At 35.4% G+C, this 15,681-nt stretch overlaps 1 protein-coding gene across 2 annotated transcripts; it reads left to right on the plus strand.

Moving 5' to 3' along the window:
• The first annotated feature begins 3,807 nt into the window (after positions 1 to 3,807).
• On the plus strand, positions 3,808 to 14,576 carry LOC130973984 (SART-1 family protein DOT2). Of its 2 annotated transcripts, none has more exons than XM_057898684.1 (13): positions 3,808 to 4,059; positions 4,208 to 5,069; positions 6,478 to 6,601; positions 6,692 to 6,746; positions 8,093 to 8,206; positions 8,287 to 8,383; positions 8,493 to 8,559; positions 9,171 to 9,230; positions 9,469 to 10,081; positions 10,442 to 10,836; positions 11,809 to 12,029; positions 13,289 to 13,373; positions 14,023 to 14,576. In XM_057898684.1, exons 2-13 carry the CDS (start codon positions 4,252 to 4,254, stop codon positions 14,095 to 14,097), a joined length of 2,724 nt encoding a protein of 907 aa, XP_057754667.1. In that variant the 5' UTR covers positions 3,808 to 4,059; positions 4,208 to 4,251; the 3' UTR covers positions 14,098 to 14,576. The 2 variants fall into 2 exon arrangements, with proteins under 2 accessions (XP_057754667.1, XP_057754666.1); XM_057898683.1 differs by having other exon boundaries at positions 4,244 to 5,069.
• Positions 14,577 to 15,681: the final 1,105 nt, after the last annotated feature.

Here is a 15,681-nt window from a genome sequence, read left to right on the forward strand (position 1 = left end):
ATGGCCAAGGTGGTCACAGCAATTGCAAAAATTTTCAATTTTCACGTACCTAATTTACTGCTCAATTATCTTTTTATTACTGCTAGCAATTTTTAGAACTCTCCACAACAATTTGTGATATCTATATTGATCATTATCTTGAGATTTTTTTTTCTACTTACTCTAGTAAACAAAAAAATTCCACCTCCTTCACTTCTCCCATTAACTCTCTTACTTTCTTACCTAATTCTTTAGATTTACAATGTTTTCGCAATCCCTATAACTAAATCTAAATAGGGACATGAGAAAATTCACTTTTAGCCATAAAAATGTCCTCATATGCCTCTTTAGATTCAAAATGTAATTTTTAAAGGCCGATAGAATCCCTTCTTTTTCAATCCGGTGAAAATCAATTTTACCGCATAGACGCTTATGACCTCCACCCTCTATGTCATGTGATAATGAATTTTCTGGTATTGCGACTTTTATCACAACGATGCTATTCATAGATCAAATTATTTGGTGGATTGGATTTGACTTAATTGTATACAGTTCTATTGCGTGTGTTTAAGGTAGAAGTTTTGTATAAATGTATCGCTATGCTATTAAGTATTTCGATTTAAGTTCATTTTTTTTAAGAGGTGGAATAGAATAACCCGGTTGAAGCGTAGTGATCATACGTCTGTAATGCATTGTATGTCCCATAATAGGTCGCATTCTTCTACCCTTTACTGGTAGTCGATGACTATTCATAGCTATTACCTTGACACCAAAAAAGAGTTCCACCCAATACTTTATTTCTATTCAAGTTAATCCCAATTCGACATTAGAAATATATTGATTTTATATTAATAATCGAATACCTTTGTTTGTAAATACTATATTTTTGATTCCATTCATAGATTTTATTCATAAATAAATTTTCTTCCTTATGAATTCTAGTCTCTTAACCCTTTTCAAATCAATTTTATTTCGAAAATAAAAAATTGAAATAAATTACTACCATGATTTAGGATGTTGAAATCCTCTAATTGTCTCCAGATATAATATAGCACTACTTGCTGCCATGGCTAGACCCGATTGATGCTTAAGTGGAATGTTCACACTCAAAATTAGGAATTTAGGATTACTTAGCTAAATTCTAACCTAGCAAAAAAATTCTATTAGGACACACTGTTAGTACATTATCTATTTTTTATTTATTAAATAATAATAATAATAATAATAATAATAATAATAATAATAATAATAATAATAATTTTAGTAATAAATATAATGTTAGTTAACACAACAAACAATTTTAAATTTAAATAGACCATGCTCTTTGGCCACCTTCCTTTCTAGACCCACCACCTCATCAGCCTCCATTCTCCCTCAACCTCTTCTCTACAGAGAACCCTTCTTCGATCAGATGCCTCTTCACTTCGATTCGCTTCAAGTTCCGATTTTGCTGACGCCAAGCTCCTTGGTTCTCATGTCAGGGAAAGCAGGTACCAATGGAAGCACGAGATTAATCGCAACCCTGAATTTCAGCTCTGGCAAGAAAATGAATTAAAACAATCAAAAAAAAAAATTCTCCATTACTCTCAGAAAATTCTGCCCTGATATGTGAACTGAATCGAATCCAACCAATCCAAATTGAACTGATATATTATTTTAGTTTTGTATTAAGCTTTTGAAAAGGGGAAAAAAGAGAGTGGAATAAATTCGACAATCTCTGGGAAGAGAGTGGCGTTGCACGGGTAAGATTCGAAGCTACATTGGGGAGGGAGGGGGAGGGATTATGGTTAGGGGGTTGGCCACATTAGCATCGTGTTTACCGAAAATGTGTCTGGCGAACTCGGGGCACACTTGTCAAATTTTAAAATCTTTCAGGGCCCATTTTGTCAATAACAAAAGTCAGGTACAATTTTGTCAGTGCCAGAATCTTTCGAGTATCGGTTTGGTATTTACCTCAAATAATAAAAAATATGGTAAATTTTCTTTTTAGCCACTAACCTTTTTTCTGTGAGACATCGCACACCTTAAGTCCTTAATCATCCTTAAACCTCAGCCAAACCCCCACCCATCAAGAAAAATAGACAGATCGACCTCTGCTATTGGTTGGTAAATAGTTGTCTGTTTGACGTGTCAGATTGAGTCTAACAATGTCAAATGTCAACTCCAAATGGTTGTAGGGACTAAAAATTCCCTCCCTGCAAAGAGTAAAAAAACTCTCATCTTCTTTTCTTATCTACTTCCTTCCCCTTTTCTTCGTCCTCTTTTTCTCCTTTTTCTTCGGCCAGTCACCATCATCTCCATCACTATCATCATCGAACTTCACTTTCACCACTATCATCTCCGCATCACCATCGCCGAACCAACCTCTCTTTTCTTCTTCCTCTTCTTTTCCTCTTCTTCCCTTTTTCTTCTTCCATCGTGCCATATCTAGAACCACCATCTTATCCCTATATTTCACCACTGACAGCTACCACATTGTGGTTCCCTCTTCCTCCTCTTCTTTTCCTTCTCCCCCTTGCCCAACCTCCATCAATAACTCATGCCTCTCTCTCTCAAGAGCACTGAACCAGAGCTCAATAGCCCTCGTCCGCCTCAAGTCTCTGGCAGAGTCCAACTTCACTTCCTCCAAAGACCTCAACGCCACCTTCAATTATGCCAAGTGCATCCAATGTCTCGCCTCAAGTCTCCCAGCGTCACCATGATCCTCGGTGCCTTCACCATTCTTCACCTCACCGCTGCTAACAACTCCTCCTTCCTTGACTGGTACACCGTCCTAGATGCTGAGCCTTTGGCTTCTGTCTCCGTCTTCCGCAAGCGCTACCAAAAGCTGGCGCTCCTACTCCACCCCCAATGAGTGCCCCCACATGGCATCTGGTAAGGCATTCAAGCTCGTTGTCGAAATTTTTGGTTGTCTTCAAATCTTGTCTTGTATTTATGAAGTGTATACTAAATTATTAATAATGTATGTATTAGCTTTATTGATATTGTCAAGATTAATGCAGAAAATGTTTTAACTTATAAGATTGTGGAGGTAGGTAGGGGTGGCAATGGGTAGGGTAGGGTAGGATTTGAATCCAACCCTAACCCTACTCGCCGGTTGAGATTTTTATATAAACTCAACCCTATCCTACCCGCAAGTTGAGAATATATCAATCCTAACCCTACCCACTTTTAATCCGCGGGTACTCGACCCTACCCGCGGGTTACATAAAAGATACACTATTATTATATAACTTGATGATAATTCAAAATAGAACTGACTTTTATGTAAAAAAATATTAAATTATCAATTAATGATTTTTTTTTAATGGCCAAAGATCTTTTGCATTTAGTAAGAGATCTTTGGTTCAACATCCACTTAAAATATACTTTTATATAAGTATATAACATATACATATATAAAGTGTGAGTTAGTTAGATAGGGTTAAAGCTCAACCTGCACCCTACCCTACCCGTTGCGGATTGGATTGGCAATCCTATCCGATCGGGTGGGGTCGAGTTGAATACCCGCGAGTAAGATATATATTGCCACTCCTAGAGGTAGGTAATGATGATAATAGTCTGAAAAAGAGAAAAAAGAGGAGAGGAAGGAGAAGGAAAAAAAAAAAGAGAGGTAAAAAAAATGACAAATAAATTGACCATTCAACCAATCCAATCCAAGTCTATTAGTTTAAAAATGATTAACATACGCTATGTTTCACGAAAAAAAAAAAAGGGGTCCGGTGGTGTTCTATTCGGCCAACGGCCCAACTCGATTGGACTTATCACGGAAAACACTTCTACAGTAACACCGGATTTATATTTCCCTAAACTGTTGAGAATTAGAAATAATCCTGCCAAAAAAAAAAAAAAAAGAAAGAACAAGGTTCAACCGTTCAAGAGAATTGAAATTTGTCTCTCTTCGATCCTTTCTTTCGTTGCATCCTTTGTTCTCAGTCGCACTTCTAAAGCTCCCGAATCTCCGCCGACTGTGTGGCTGAGACAGGAACAGGCAGCATCGCATCTTCCTATCTCCGGCGACGGTGATTCTGTCTTCCAGCGGCGCAGCGACCTTCGTCAATTTGAAACCTCTCGAGAGAGGTATGCTCTTTTCGTCTTCAAAGGGTTCCATCAAACTCTTCCTCTTCTTCGTCATTTCAATGTTTTATGTTATTCGCAATGTCCTTCTTTACAAAGTTTTCCAATTCGTTAACTTTAACTTAAGAATTCACTCTAGTTTTTGAAATAGGGTTGTGGTTATATATTAGTCTGGTTCTATCTGTAGAGGTTATCATGGATGTGGAGTGGTCTGAATCGCGGTACGAGGCCCGTGAAGGTAAAAATGATAAAGATGATTCTCCGGTGAGAGAGCAATATGATGATGATTTGGATGAGAAGTCAAGCAAGCACAGAAGTAAGGATAGGAAGAAGAGTAGCCGAGGAGATGAGAAGGAACATCATCGAAGTAAAGACAGGGAACATCCAAAGAGGACTACCGACGAGGCGAGAGAGGTAGAGAAGGACAGAGTGGCTGGCAGGGAACGGAAGAAGGAGGATAGGGACGAGCGCGAGAAGGACAGGGGAAAAGATAGTAAGGCTAGGGACAAAGATTATGATAGAGAGAAGTATAGGGAGAAAGAGCGCGAGAGGGACAGGGATAAGAAGGACAGGAGTAAGGATAAAGAAAAAGATCGTGAGGCAGAGAAAGAGAGTGATCGGGCACGGGAGAAGGAAAAGGGAAAAGAGAAGAGTAGGGATAGGGATAGAGAAAGGGACAAGGCGAAGGAGAGGGAGCGCGAGAAGCATAGGGATCGAGAGAAGGAGAGGGAAAGCTATAGAGATAATGGAGACAAGGATAAGGGGAAGGATAAAATTAGAGAGAAGGAGAGGGATACAGATCGAGATAATAAGGAAAGGTCAAGAGATAGAGGAAGTAGAAAGACTCACGAGGATGATTATGAATTGAGTAATGATGATAGAGCAGACTATGATGACAAGAGAGATGAAGAGGTGGGCAAGATAGCAAAGGCTTCAAAGCTCAACGAAGATGAGAAAGATGGTGAATCCTCAGCACATCTGTCATCAGCAGAACTTGAAGACCGCATCCTGAAGTAAGTTGATTTGTTCTTACTTGATAAGTTTGCTTGCATTTATTTATTCAGTTACTATTGATTTATTTTTGTAGTTTGAACTCTTATCAACTGGTTTAATTTGCGATATAAGTTTGAGATGTATTGCTTTTTGCTTCTGGAAAGTTTATTACTATTGGGATTATGTTCATGATGTCAGGAGTTCTTTTGTAGGAAGCAGGAAATATGAAACTCTTTGTTTTAGGATACTTTTATTAAGAGATAACTTTTGATAACTTACGTACTACATTCTAGAGAACGTTCAAAAGTATTTTTCTTTGAAATTTTTGTTTTTAAGATGTCGGTTAAGCAAATAGCATGTCTTGCCATGCTATCAAATCAGTAGAACATGTAACAAATAACATTTAACATAGTGGAAAGATTTAAGGAAGCTACATAGAATAATACAATAAGTTGATGTTAACATCTAGTGCTTCTGTATTAGAACCAGAATAAAAGGAATAGTAAAGTTCTTTCTTTTTAAAGGTTCAAAAATGAATGTCATTTTGTTTTGCTTGGGTCTTTCTGTTTAATTAGTTTGTGTAGCATCATTGAGATTGCTTATAAACTACACCCAATACTTTATTGCCATGTCATCACAAGTATGGTAGAATCCACTTCATTTTATATCAGCAGGTTGTACAGAATGCCATTGTAGAACTATCCTTTAATATAATATTTTTCTTGTAAGATAGATGGCTTTCATATTCCTAAAATATTCTTACCCTTGATTTGAGTTTTGAATTATTTATTTTTTGTTTTAAGTGCAAGGATTTTTATTGTATCATACATTCATACTATCATATATCATATAACTAAGGTAAAATACATTTACCTCCTCTGAAGTTTGGTGCATTTTGAACCTTTTTCTAAAAATATACATTGAACTCCTCTGATGTAAGTATTACTCATGTACTCTTTTGAAGCATAAGTAATGAGTAATTAATTAAAGATAACAGTGATTCAGCAAGGTATATGAATATGAATATTAGCCAAAAGTTTGTATATATAGACGGTAGACCAGTTATAATATGGAGGTTCTTTTAGCAGAAGGGAAGAACAAGGGAAGGCACTGAGGGAGTGTTATTTGTGGGTATTATAAGTACAGAGAAAGGAAGGTACTTGTCCAGTTGTCCTTACTAAAACAGATGTATACTCTTTTCGTCGGAACAAATCCATTTCTTTTCTTCTTTTCTTGAAACCTTCAAAATTCAGCTCAATGATTCCAGTCACCTGTTCCCTTTGCATTCCTCCCTTACCATTTGAATATTTCATAAAATAATTTTCTCATTTAATTTTATCTGTCTTGAATGTTGATACTAGCATTTTATGTCAACCTGTTGGTTTATTGTTATATGAAATTTATTCTTTTGGCAATATTCTTTTTAAGGATGAAAGAAACGAGGACAAAGAAGCAATCAGAAACTGCCTCGGAGATCTCGTCATGGGTCAATAAAAGCCGTAAGCTTGAAAAGGAACGAGTGTTACAACGCTCAAAGATGTTTGAGGAGCAGGTTAGTTTCTTTATCTTCAAATATAATATGTTCGCAAATTGGTATTTTCACAATTTACATATGTAATCAGTGAAACACAATTTTTTATAGGACAACATTGCTGTAGAGGGAAGTGAAGATGAGGATACAGCTCAAGACACTGTTGGTATATTTCTTTCCTTATTTTCATCCTCCCCATCAATGAAAAATGATAAGTTGGAAACTTAAGGTGCGCCTGATTTGCATTTTCATCGTCTATTTTCATTTTCAGAATTTTCTGTTCTTAAAATTTGTGAAGGAAAAAGAGAAAACAAGAGGTGAAAACAGAAAATAGGATTTTATTGTTTTTAGTGTTTTCTCCTTTTCCTTCATAAAATTCTAAAAGCCGAAAACACTGAAAATAAAAACGTGTGTCAAATGCACCCTTACTATTTCGAACACTTGATTTGTTGGCATTTTTGGAAAACCTTTAGGAAACAGCTGCAGACTTTTTATGTTAAGGTGTAGTTTCTGATATCCCAAAACCATAGTTTGGGTTAAAGCTACAGGAGACAAGCATTGTTTTGAAATACTAAAACCATGTTTTGGATTTAAAGCTACAAGCATTTGTGCAAACCATGACATGGAGCTTTTCTAAATGCTAAAGATGATATAAATTTTAAAGATGATATAAGTTGGCTACTTCTGCACCTTTCAAATATGTGGATACAGAAAATTATATTGTAGATAAATGAGTTTAAATAATTAATAAAGCATAATGGATTCATTATAAAAAAAAAAACGGATTCATATAAGTATCTAAGGAGCAGTATTTTAAGCATCATGACATATTTACTAAAAGATAGTTCCTTGTAAAATAAAATGATATAAAGAATGTTTAAATTATACGAGTTTCTCTCCTGGTGTGTGTGTTATGTGGGCAAATTCAGAGTCAAATTTACATATGTTTTTACATTGCCCTATAGCTGTTGTTTTATGGAACAATTTGTTTAGCATCTTTGATGAATGTTGGGTCTGCCCTGTAACCCTAGTCCAAGTCCTGTTAACTGGGATAGTGGTAGTAGAAAAGAGGCAAAATTCTTGTGCTACTATTTTGACTATTTCGTCGGAGCATAATGCACACACCTTCAATTACAGAAAGTAAGCATGTTTTATGGGATAGGATTAGATGTATAGCATCTATTTTTGGTGTAAAGTTCTTGATCTTTATAAGGAAACCTTTTGTTTTGTTTTGCCTTTGTATAGGGAAACCCTTATCAAATTTTTTTTTTTCTAAATAATATAAATTTTATAATTTCTCTATTCTTACAATTTCAAATATTGCTAAAAAAATTATTCTAGAATAAAGCTTAACTTCAATGATACTGACACCATTATTAGTTGTGATAAACTCTGCAATAGAACTGCTACAAAATTGGATTTATTGTCATTTGAGACTCATTGGTGATGCCGCATATCTCTGATTGTTGATAATTATGGGGTTAAACAATGTATGTTGACTGCATTTGGCAGATAATCTTGCGGGGGTGAAAGTTCTTCATGGCATTGAGAAAGTTGTGGAAGGTGGGACAGTGGTTCTGACCATCAAAGATCAGCCAATACTAGCAGATGGTGATATTAATGAAGGTACTCTAGTTGGTTCCATTTTATAGTATTCAAGTACGAAATCTGTTAATGACATGAGTTTTTTTGTTCTCACATGGCAGATGTTGATATGCTTGAGAATGTGGAGCTTGGAGAGCAAAAGCGACGAGATGAGGCCTATAAAGCTGCAAAAAAGAAAACGGGCATATATGATGATAAGTAGGTTGACCAGTATATGTATTATTATTATTGTTATTGTTATTATTATTATGAAAATAAGAGTTAAATATAAATCAGAACTTTCATGAAGCTTGGCTCTCAATTTCAGGTTCAATGATGATCCCTCTGTGGAGAAGAAAATACTTGCCAAATATGATGATCCAGCTTCAGAAGAAGTAAGCTTTTCTTTCTTTTTACATTCTGATGGTCTAGAGCACGAGTTACTGAAGTATACTAAGTATTGCGATTCCTATTCTCTTAGGAGGGAAAAACAGCACAGCATAGATTTAAAAAAAAAAACTTTCAAGAATAGGAATATTACAGTAAATTCCGAGAATTCAATAATACAGAGCACAGGCACTTTGAGGTCTTGTTCCTTCCTGCCTAAAAGAAAATGAAGAGGAGAGAAAAAAGGGGGAATCTTCTCTTCAATTGCTTGGATGAAGAGAAAATGAAAATTATTTCAGAAAATTATAGTAAAGAACAGGATAAAATTTAAAAATTACTCTCTTTCTCTATTTTTGTCTTAGAAAGTGGAGGTACCCTCACTAATATATTTTTTTAAATTTCTCTTTTCGCATCATTCTCTCACATTCAATTATAATCCCCCAATTTGAATATTCACATTCCTTTTTTGGTATACCGCGTGGCCTGATACATTGTGACCTCTATTTTCCTTCCTAGACTAATGGAGAGGCCCAGGGGTCTAGCACATTCCATAGCCATAGATGTTCTGCGGATTCTTTCTTTCAATGCTTTGACTCCTCTGAGTTATTTTTTTATTCAGGGTATAACTTTGGATGAAAAGGGAAGATTCTCAGGTGAAGCCGAAAAGAAACTTGAAGAGGTTGGTTATGATTTTTTCCCCAGTTACATATATATGAAACATGTTGAGATCAGTTAAAGATAGAGATCGAATTTTCTGGGTATAGGAGCTTGCTATGACCAGAAGATTGTTTTCTTATCGTTTACATTGATATCTATCTATTATTCTTTTATTATCACTTCTTCCTCTTGGATACAGCTCAGAACTGTTTTGGTCACATGATGTATCTGATGCATATCCTTGTTATCCCTATTGCCAGCTGCGAAGAAGGTTGACAGGTGTTTCAACAAATACTTTTGAAGATCTTAATTCATCGGGAAAGGTATCATCAGATTACTTTACTCATGAAGAAATGCTTCAATTTAAGAAGCCCAAGAAGAAAAAATCTTTGCGCAAGAAAGATAAGCTTGACGTCAATGCCCTTGAAGCTGAGGCTATATCTGCAGGATTGGGTGTTGGTGATCTTGGTTCTCGGAAAGATGCGAGGAGGCAAGCTATCAAGGCTGAGCAAGAAAGATTGGAGGCTGAGATGAGGAAGAATGCTTATGAGGCTGCTTATGCTAAGGCAGATGAAGCCTCCAAATTACTTCGTTTAGGACAAACAAACACTATGAAGACAGAGGAAGATGAAACTCCAGTTTTTGCTGATGATGATGAAGATCTTCGCAAATCCTTAGAAAGAGCAAGAAGACTAGCTGTCAAGAAGCAGGAACAAGGGATATTTGGTCCTCAAGCTATTGCAAAGCTGGCCACATCAACTCACAATGATGAGACTGTAGATGATCAAAACCCTGGAGCTGGAGAATCACGGGAAAACAAGGTGGTCTTCACTGAGATGGAAGAATTTGTTGGTCGTCTCCAGATTGACGAAGGTAAATTACAATTGTGTATTTCTAATTTAATTATATCCCCAGAAGTGTGAGTTCCCTTATTAAATATAAAATCTAACCATTATCTTTCTTGTGCTTTAGACATGTTTTTGGATGTTCAAGATATTCGGATTAATTAGCAAGCAAAATGTTGTATTTGATCATAAGTATTCTCTGGTTGATACGAGTTATGTTGTTCTTTTGATAGTCTTCTGTCGTGTTCTTGTTGACATTTATGTCCAGGGTGCAATTATTATGAGCAGTAAGCTCATTGGAACTGTCGGAGAATAAATTATGTAAAGAGAAAGTTGATAATAGGTATATGACATTATAACTTACTATGTTGCCTTTCTATTTTTTCAGAAGCACGTAAGCCAGAAAGCGAGGATGTTTTCATGCATGATGATGAAGATGCAAGTGCAAATGCAAATGCAAATGCTCCTGACGAAGGAAAGACTGATGGGGCTGGTGGGTGGACTGAAGTTAAAGAAACAAATGTGGATGAACAACCTGATTCAGAAGACAAGGAAGAGGTAGTTCCTGATGAAACTATCCATGAAGTAGCTGTGGGGAAAGGATTGTCAGGGGCACTGAAACTGCTTAAAGACAGAGGGACACTTAAAGAAAGCATTGAATGGGGTGGCAGAAACATGGACAAGAAGAAAAGCAAATTGGTTGGGATCGTAGATGATGAAGGAAAGGAAGAACAAAAGAAAAAGGAGATTCGCATCGAGAGAACAGATGAATTTGGGAGAATTGTGAGTCTTACATGTCCTTATTTGCTTTAATTATAATTTTCTTTTCTAATATTATTTAGGTGCAGGGATGAAAAAAGATTCACATTAATTTGCATTGAATGAGCTGATACCAAAACATTATGAGTTTGACCTCAGTCTACTAATACCTAGTCAATGTTGCTGTTTTATAACTGAGTAGTTCCATATCAATTCATTTGAGCATAGAAATAAAAAATTTTAAGGGAGGATAACTAGGTGAAATGAAGCACTGTCAGGTAATCATTTTATTGGGGGAACATAAATAGAGCCCACAGTTCCCAGATGCAGTTGGTCTATGTCTGTATGCTCTATTGATATGTGTAGGTTATGGTGTGATTTCTTCTAATAGCCAATAGGAATGATGACATTTTGTAAATATGTGAGTAGTGCAATTCTTTTGCATGTATGTGTTAGGGACTTGGGTATTATGCAATGTCCAAAGTCCAACATCGAATAGTATGGGATACTTGACGTATTTAAGGGGAGTGGTTCTTCCATTTTAATAGTTGGCTTTTAAGGTGTGGTTTCCCGTTTTCTTGGGTGGTTAACAAATGGTATTAGAGACTAGGTTGTCGGTGGCAAGGGGCTACCTTTAGGTTGGATTATGGTAAATACGAAATACGTTGGTTCTTTAGGGCCGGTGTGTTGTTAGGTACTTGGGTATTATGGGGTGCCCAAAGTCCCAAATCAAATAGTATGGGATGGTTGATATTGTATTTAAGGAAAGTCGTTCTTCCTCCTTAATAGTTAGTTTTTAAGGTGTGGCTCCTCACGTTCCTTAAGTACTTAACAGCATGTGTGTATATTTAGGTTTGTGTTCTTATTTTTTGATATTTAAGTGTACACACGTTTGAGTATTTTTAGTCAATGCCTTGCACGATACATTACAATGTTTTATTTGGAAATTGTAGTGGAACATCAGATCTTAATTTCATTTCCCCTCTACTGCTGCAGTTGACTCCAAAGGAAGCCTTTCGGATGCTTTCTCATAAATTTCATGGTAAAGGACCTGGTAAGATGAAGCAAGAAAAGCGTATGAAGCAATATCAAGAAGAATTGAAGATGAAGCAGATGAAGAGTTCAGATACACCCTCACTGTCCGTGGAGAGAATGAGGGAGACTCAAGCTCGATTGCAGACTCCTTACCTTGTTCTTAGTGGTCATGTCAAACCAGGGTATGTTCTTGACTTCAAAGACTAAAATTTGTTGAGTTTTCAATAAAATTAGTTGTTATGTACTTTTTAATAAAATTCCTGGATTGGTGAAAAAAGTTGGAGCTGCAATGAGGGACATGCTTTCTTAAATTGGACTATAATTTCTCCCTTCCCCTAAAGGATACTTCTTTTTTCAGTAACATGTCGCAGTTAGAACACTAATGTTTGAATGCTTAGAACACCAGTTGCTGGTGTTAGTTTACTGTTCTATATCTCATTTACGGTTTTCTATACAAGAGTTACCTAGATAATAGATATAGCATAGGTTTAGGCTGCTTTTTAAAAGTGTAGTTGTTTGGGGATATAGGTGCCCTCAAACAACACTACTCATCGCCTGAGGGGTATTTCTATTATGTTGAAAGATTCCTTGTCAGATTACAATTAGTCTATGATTGGTTTCCTGCTCCGTTTTCTACTTATTTCATTTTATATTTCCACATTATTACTCTTTTCAGAGCCTTCATTTCATGCTGGGATAAGTGTTTGGCATTGCATATTAGCAGTTCTGTAGGTGAACTTGTTTTTGTTTGGCTACTTGGAAATTACTCTCATCTCAAAACATCAAAAGCTATCTCATATTTAAATTCCAATATACAGTGGAATAATATTTGGCATGAAACATATGAGGGATGTATTTATTGCTCCGACAAATTCCTTCTCTTCACTGTACCAATATGATTGGATCCTTGTCCATTAAGGGTTGCTCTGGAAAATGTATCCAATTAAATTTTTTCTGTCTACTGTCTGATAAATTCACTTCTCATTTCAAAAACCCCAACTACTATAATAGTCTATCTTATGTTTGATTTCCAGTATTCACTGAAAGTCTAAATTGTTTTCAGCTTGAAACAAACTCTCTTATCCTGGTTTTGTCAGTGATAAATTCTTCTGTCTCTGCATCTGAACTATCTCCGAAATTCCAGAACTACGTTTTCTTTAAAGAAGTGTTTTACTGTTTTTGACATCTGTTATGCTATCAACTAAGTTACAAACCTCAAAACCAAAACATCATCAGATTGTGCTGGCAGTTGGAATCTGATGAAAAACTAGTATTTTTCCTGACTGATATGCCAGTGAAATTAAAGTGTTTTTTTCCTGTATTGTGCACATTTCTTTTAATTTCAATATTTAAATAAATATAGCAAATATTTTCATGGTAGGCTTTCTCTTTCTCTCATTTTCTCAGTCAATATACTCACGGAAGTTGTTTTTATTCACAGACAAACTAGCGACCCAAAAAGCGGTTTTGCTACAGTTGAGAAGGATCTTCCTGGGGGCTTGACACCCATGCTTGGTGATCGGAAGGTAATATAAAGCTTGCAATATTTTGTTCTCTCGTGCATAATTTTGCATTAAACCAAGAAGGAAACTACAATAAGGATATACATAGGTATAACTGCATCTCACCATATTTGTTGCATTTTCATTTTCTCAAGATTCTATTATATTATATTTGGTTTTCATTCCAAGTATTGTTATAACAAACCCTGCCAAACTGCCATGACCTATGAATGTTCAAGTGTCCCAGTGAATTCTTGTGGTAGCTTTAGGCTAAAAGATATATGATTTTTTAAGGCTCTGAAATACATTTGAATGCTTATCCTTCAAAAATTGATATATCTGGTTTCCTGTATAGGTGAATGCTATTTGTAGGAAACTAGGAATGTTTAGAATTCCTAGGAAATCTGAGACGCACTTTTGACTCGAGTGTAGAAGCATACTACTGTAATCTTGTTTTATGCACTGCTCTATGCTGATTACATTTGGAGCTTGTTCAGTCAGTATCTTTGATCCTGGAACTTCAAATCAGTTTTTAGTGTTAGAGATGGTGAATGTTATAGTTACCTAGCATGTGTTTATGAGTCCTACCCATCTTTAAGCATAATTTGCTTCATGCATTCAATTTGAACAGATGCATATTCTCTTATTAAAGTTCGTTTTTCACTTGTTTCAGGTAGAGCACTTCCTGGGAATTAAGAGGAAAGCTGAGCCATCAAACTCCGATACCACCAAAAGGCCCAAGACTTGACTCCTTTTTCATCTAATTATGTTTATGTTATGCTAATACATGACTGTATAATGCCTTCATCTATTCTCTTGCTGACAGCAGAGATGAGCAGCGGAAATTTCATCCTGTTTCGGAACTTCACATTTCGTTGGCAAATGGCAAATCATGATATTCTTGCAAGATGTCCATTGGTAACTTGAATGTAATTAGCTGTCTGAGACTGACGGCTGGGCTTATGTTTTGTCTCCTAAGATCCTAGATTCCTCTCTAAAAAAAAGTTCTAAAAAAGAGGAAGAGTTTGGTTTTAATCCAAGCTAAATTTTTGGATATCATCTATCTTGGGTTGAAACACTTTTTTCATTCGTTTGTTTCTCGTGTACATTTTACGAAGTAATCTATCTGCAATCATGGTATCGTAGAACTAATTGTGACAAATATTAATCTGGGTTCCTAATCCCATGAAAATTATGTCTTAAATAGAATGAATACTACTTTTGATATGAGCGTTTAGAATTCCAATTATAAAGGATGTAAATTATTTATAGGAATGAATTTTTTTAATTTTTTTTAATTATTTGGTAAAGTGTGATATCTCATTTTATATTTTTTAAGTGAGATTAAGAAAAAGAGAAAATAACGAATAAATCACAAAAACGTGATGCAAGGTTTACGTTCTTCTTCTTCTTCCTCTTCCTCTTCTTTTTCTTTTCTTTCGTTTCTTGCCTTCTCTTTCTCCTTCTTCTTCTTGCTACACGTTCTTCTTCTTCTTTCTGTTCTTCTTCTTCATTTACGTGCTTTTCTCTCTGTTTTTTTTTTCATTATTTTCGATTTCCATTTTTTTTACATCAAACTCTGAAATCGTTTTTGAAAAAGAAGAAGCAGCAGAAGATGAGGAGGAGAAAGAGAAAGAGTTCTGAAATATGTATAAGGTGCACTTCAACGAATTTTGGGTGTATTTCTTAAATCCTTTGGGTGTATTTTTGTAATCCTTTGGGTGTATTTCTACAATCGTTTGGATGAATTCATGTAACCGTTTGGGTGTATTTTTGTAATTGTTGGGGTGTATTTCTGTAATCGTTTGAGTGTATTTCTGAAGTTCCATTATCTTCAAATTTGGCAAGAAAATTGTTTTCATGAAGGAAGAAGAAGAAGAGTCGTTCATAATGTATGGTGGAGTAGCGCGCTTTGGAAACAGGAAGTTGTTGAATAACGTGCATTTTATTTACTCTTGAATGTGGAAGTGTGTAATGTGTTAATTAAGTGTAATGCGTGTGTTTTAGTGGACTTGTAAGACTTGTAAGCCAAAAAGACTTGTATGTGTAGCAGGTCCTCTAAGAAAAAATATGTAAAAAAAAAATTAAATAATAAGAGATTATATTTTATCAAACAATTAAAAAAATTGTGAAAATTCACTTTGGGTACTAAACGAAAAAAATTAATTATTATTATTTTTAATTCTTTTTCAAAATGCAACATTTTTTTTAGAATCTGACACAACTCTCAATTATCATAGTGAATTCTTGAGACTTTAAATGCACTTAAGTTGGATTCCTAGTATTAGACCTAGAGAAATAATCTAGAACAAATTTAAATTGTTCCATCAAA

The sequence above is a fragment of the Arachis stenosperma genome, chromosome 4 (assembly GCF_014773155.1).
Source record: "Arachis stenosperma cultivar V10309 chromosome 4, arast.V10309.gnm1.PFL2, whole genome shotgun sequence".
NCBI lineage: Eukaryota > Viridiplantae > Streptophyta > Magnoliopsida > Fabales > Fabaceae > Arachis > Arachis stenosperma.

What these genes read in the sequence shown, in the direction of transcription:
- LOC130973984 (XM_057898684.1), top strand. Translation starts at nt 4,252, where the DNA reads ATGGATGTGGAGTGGTCTGAATCGCGGTACGAGGCCCGTGAAGGTAAA. An exon ending in ATGATCCAGCTTCAGAAGAA is followed by an intron (nt 8,560 to 9,170) that starts GTAAGCTTTTCT and finishes TTTTTTATTCAG; the next exon opens with GGTATAACTTTGGATGAAAA. An exon ending in CAGATGAATTTGGGAGAATT is followed by an intron (nt 10,837 to 11,808) that starts GTGAGTCTTACA and finishes CTACTGCTGCAG; the next exon opens with TTGACTCCAAAGGAAGCCTT.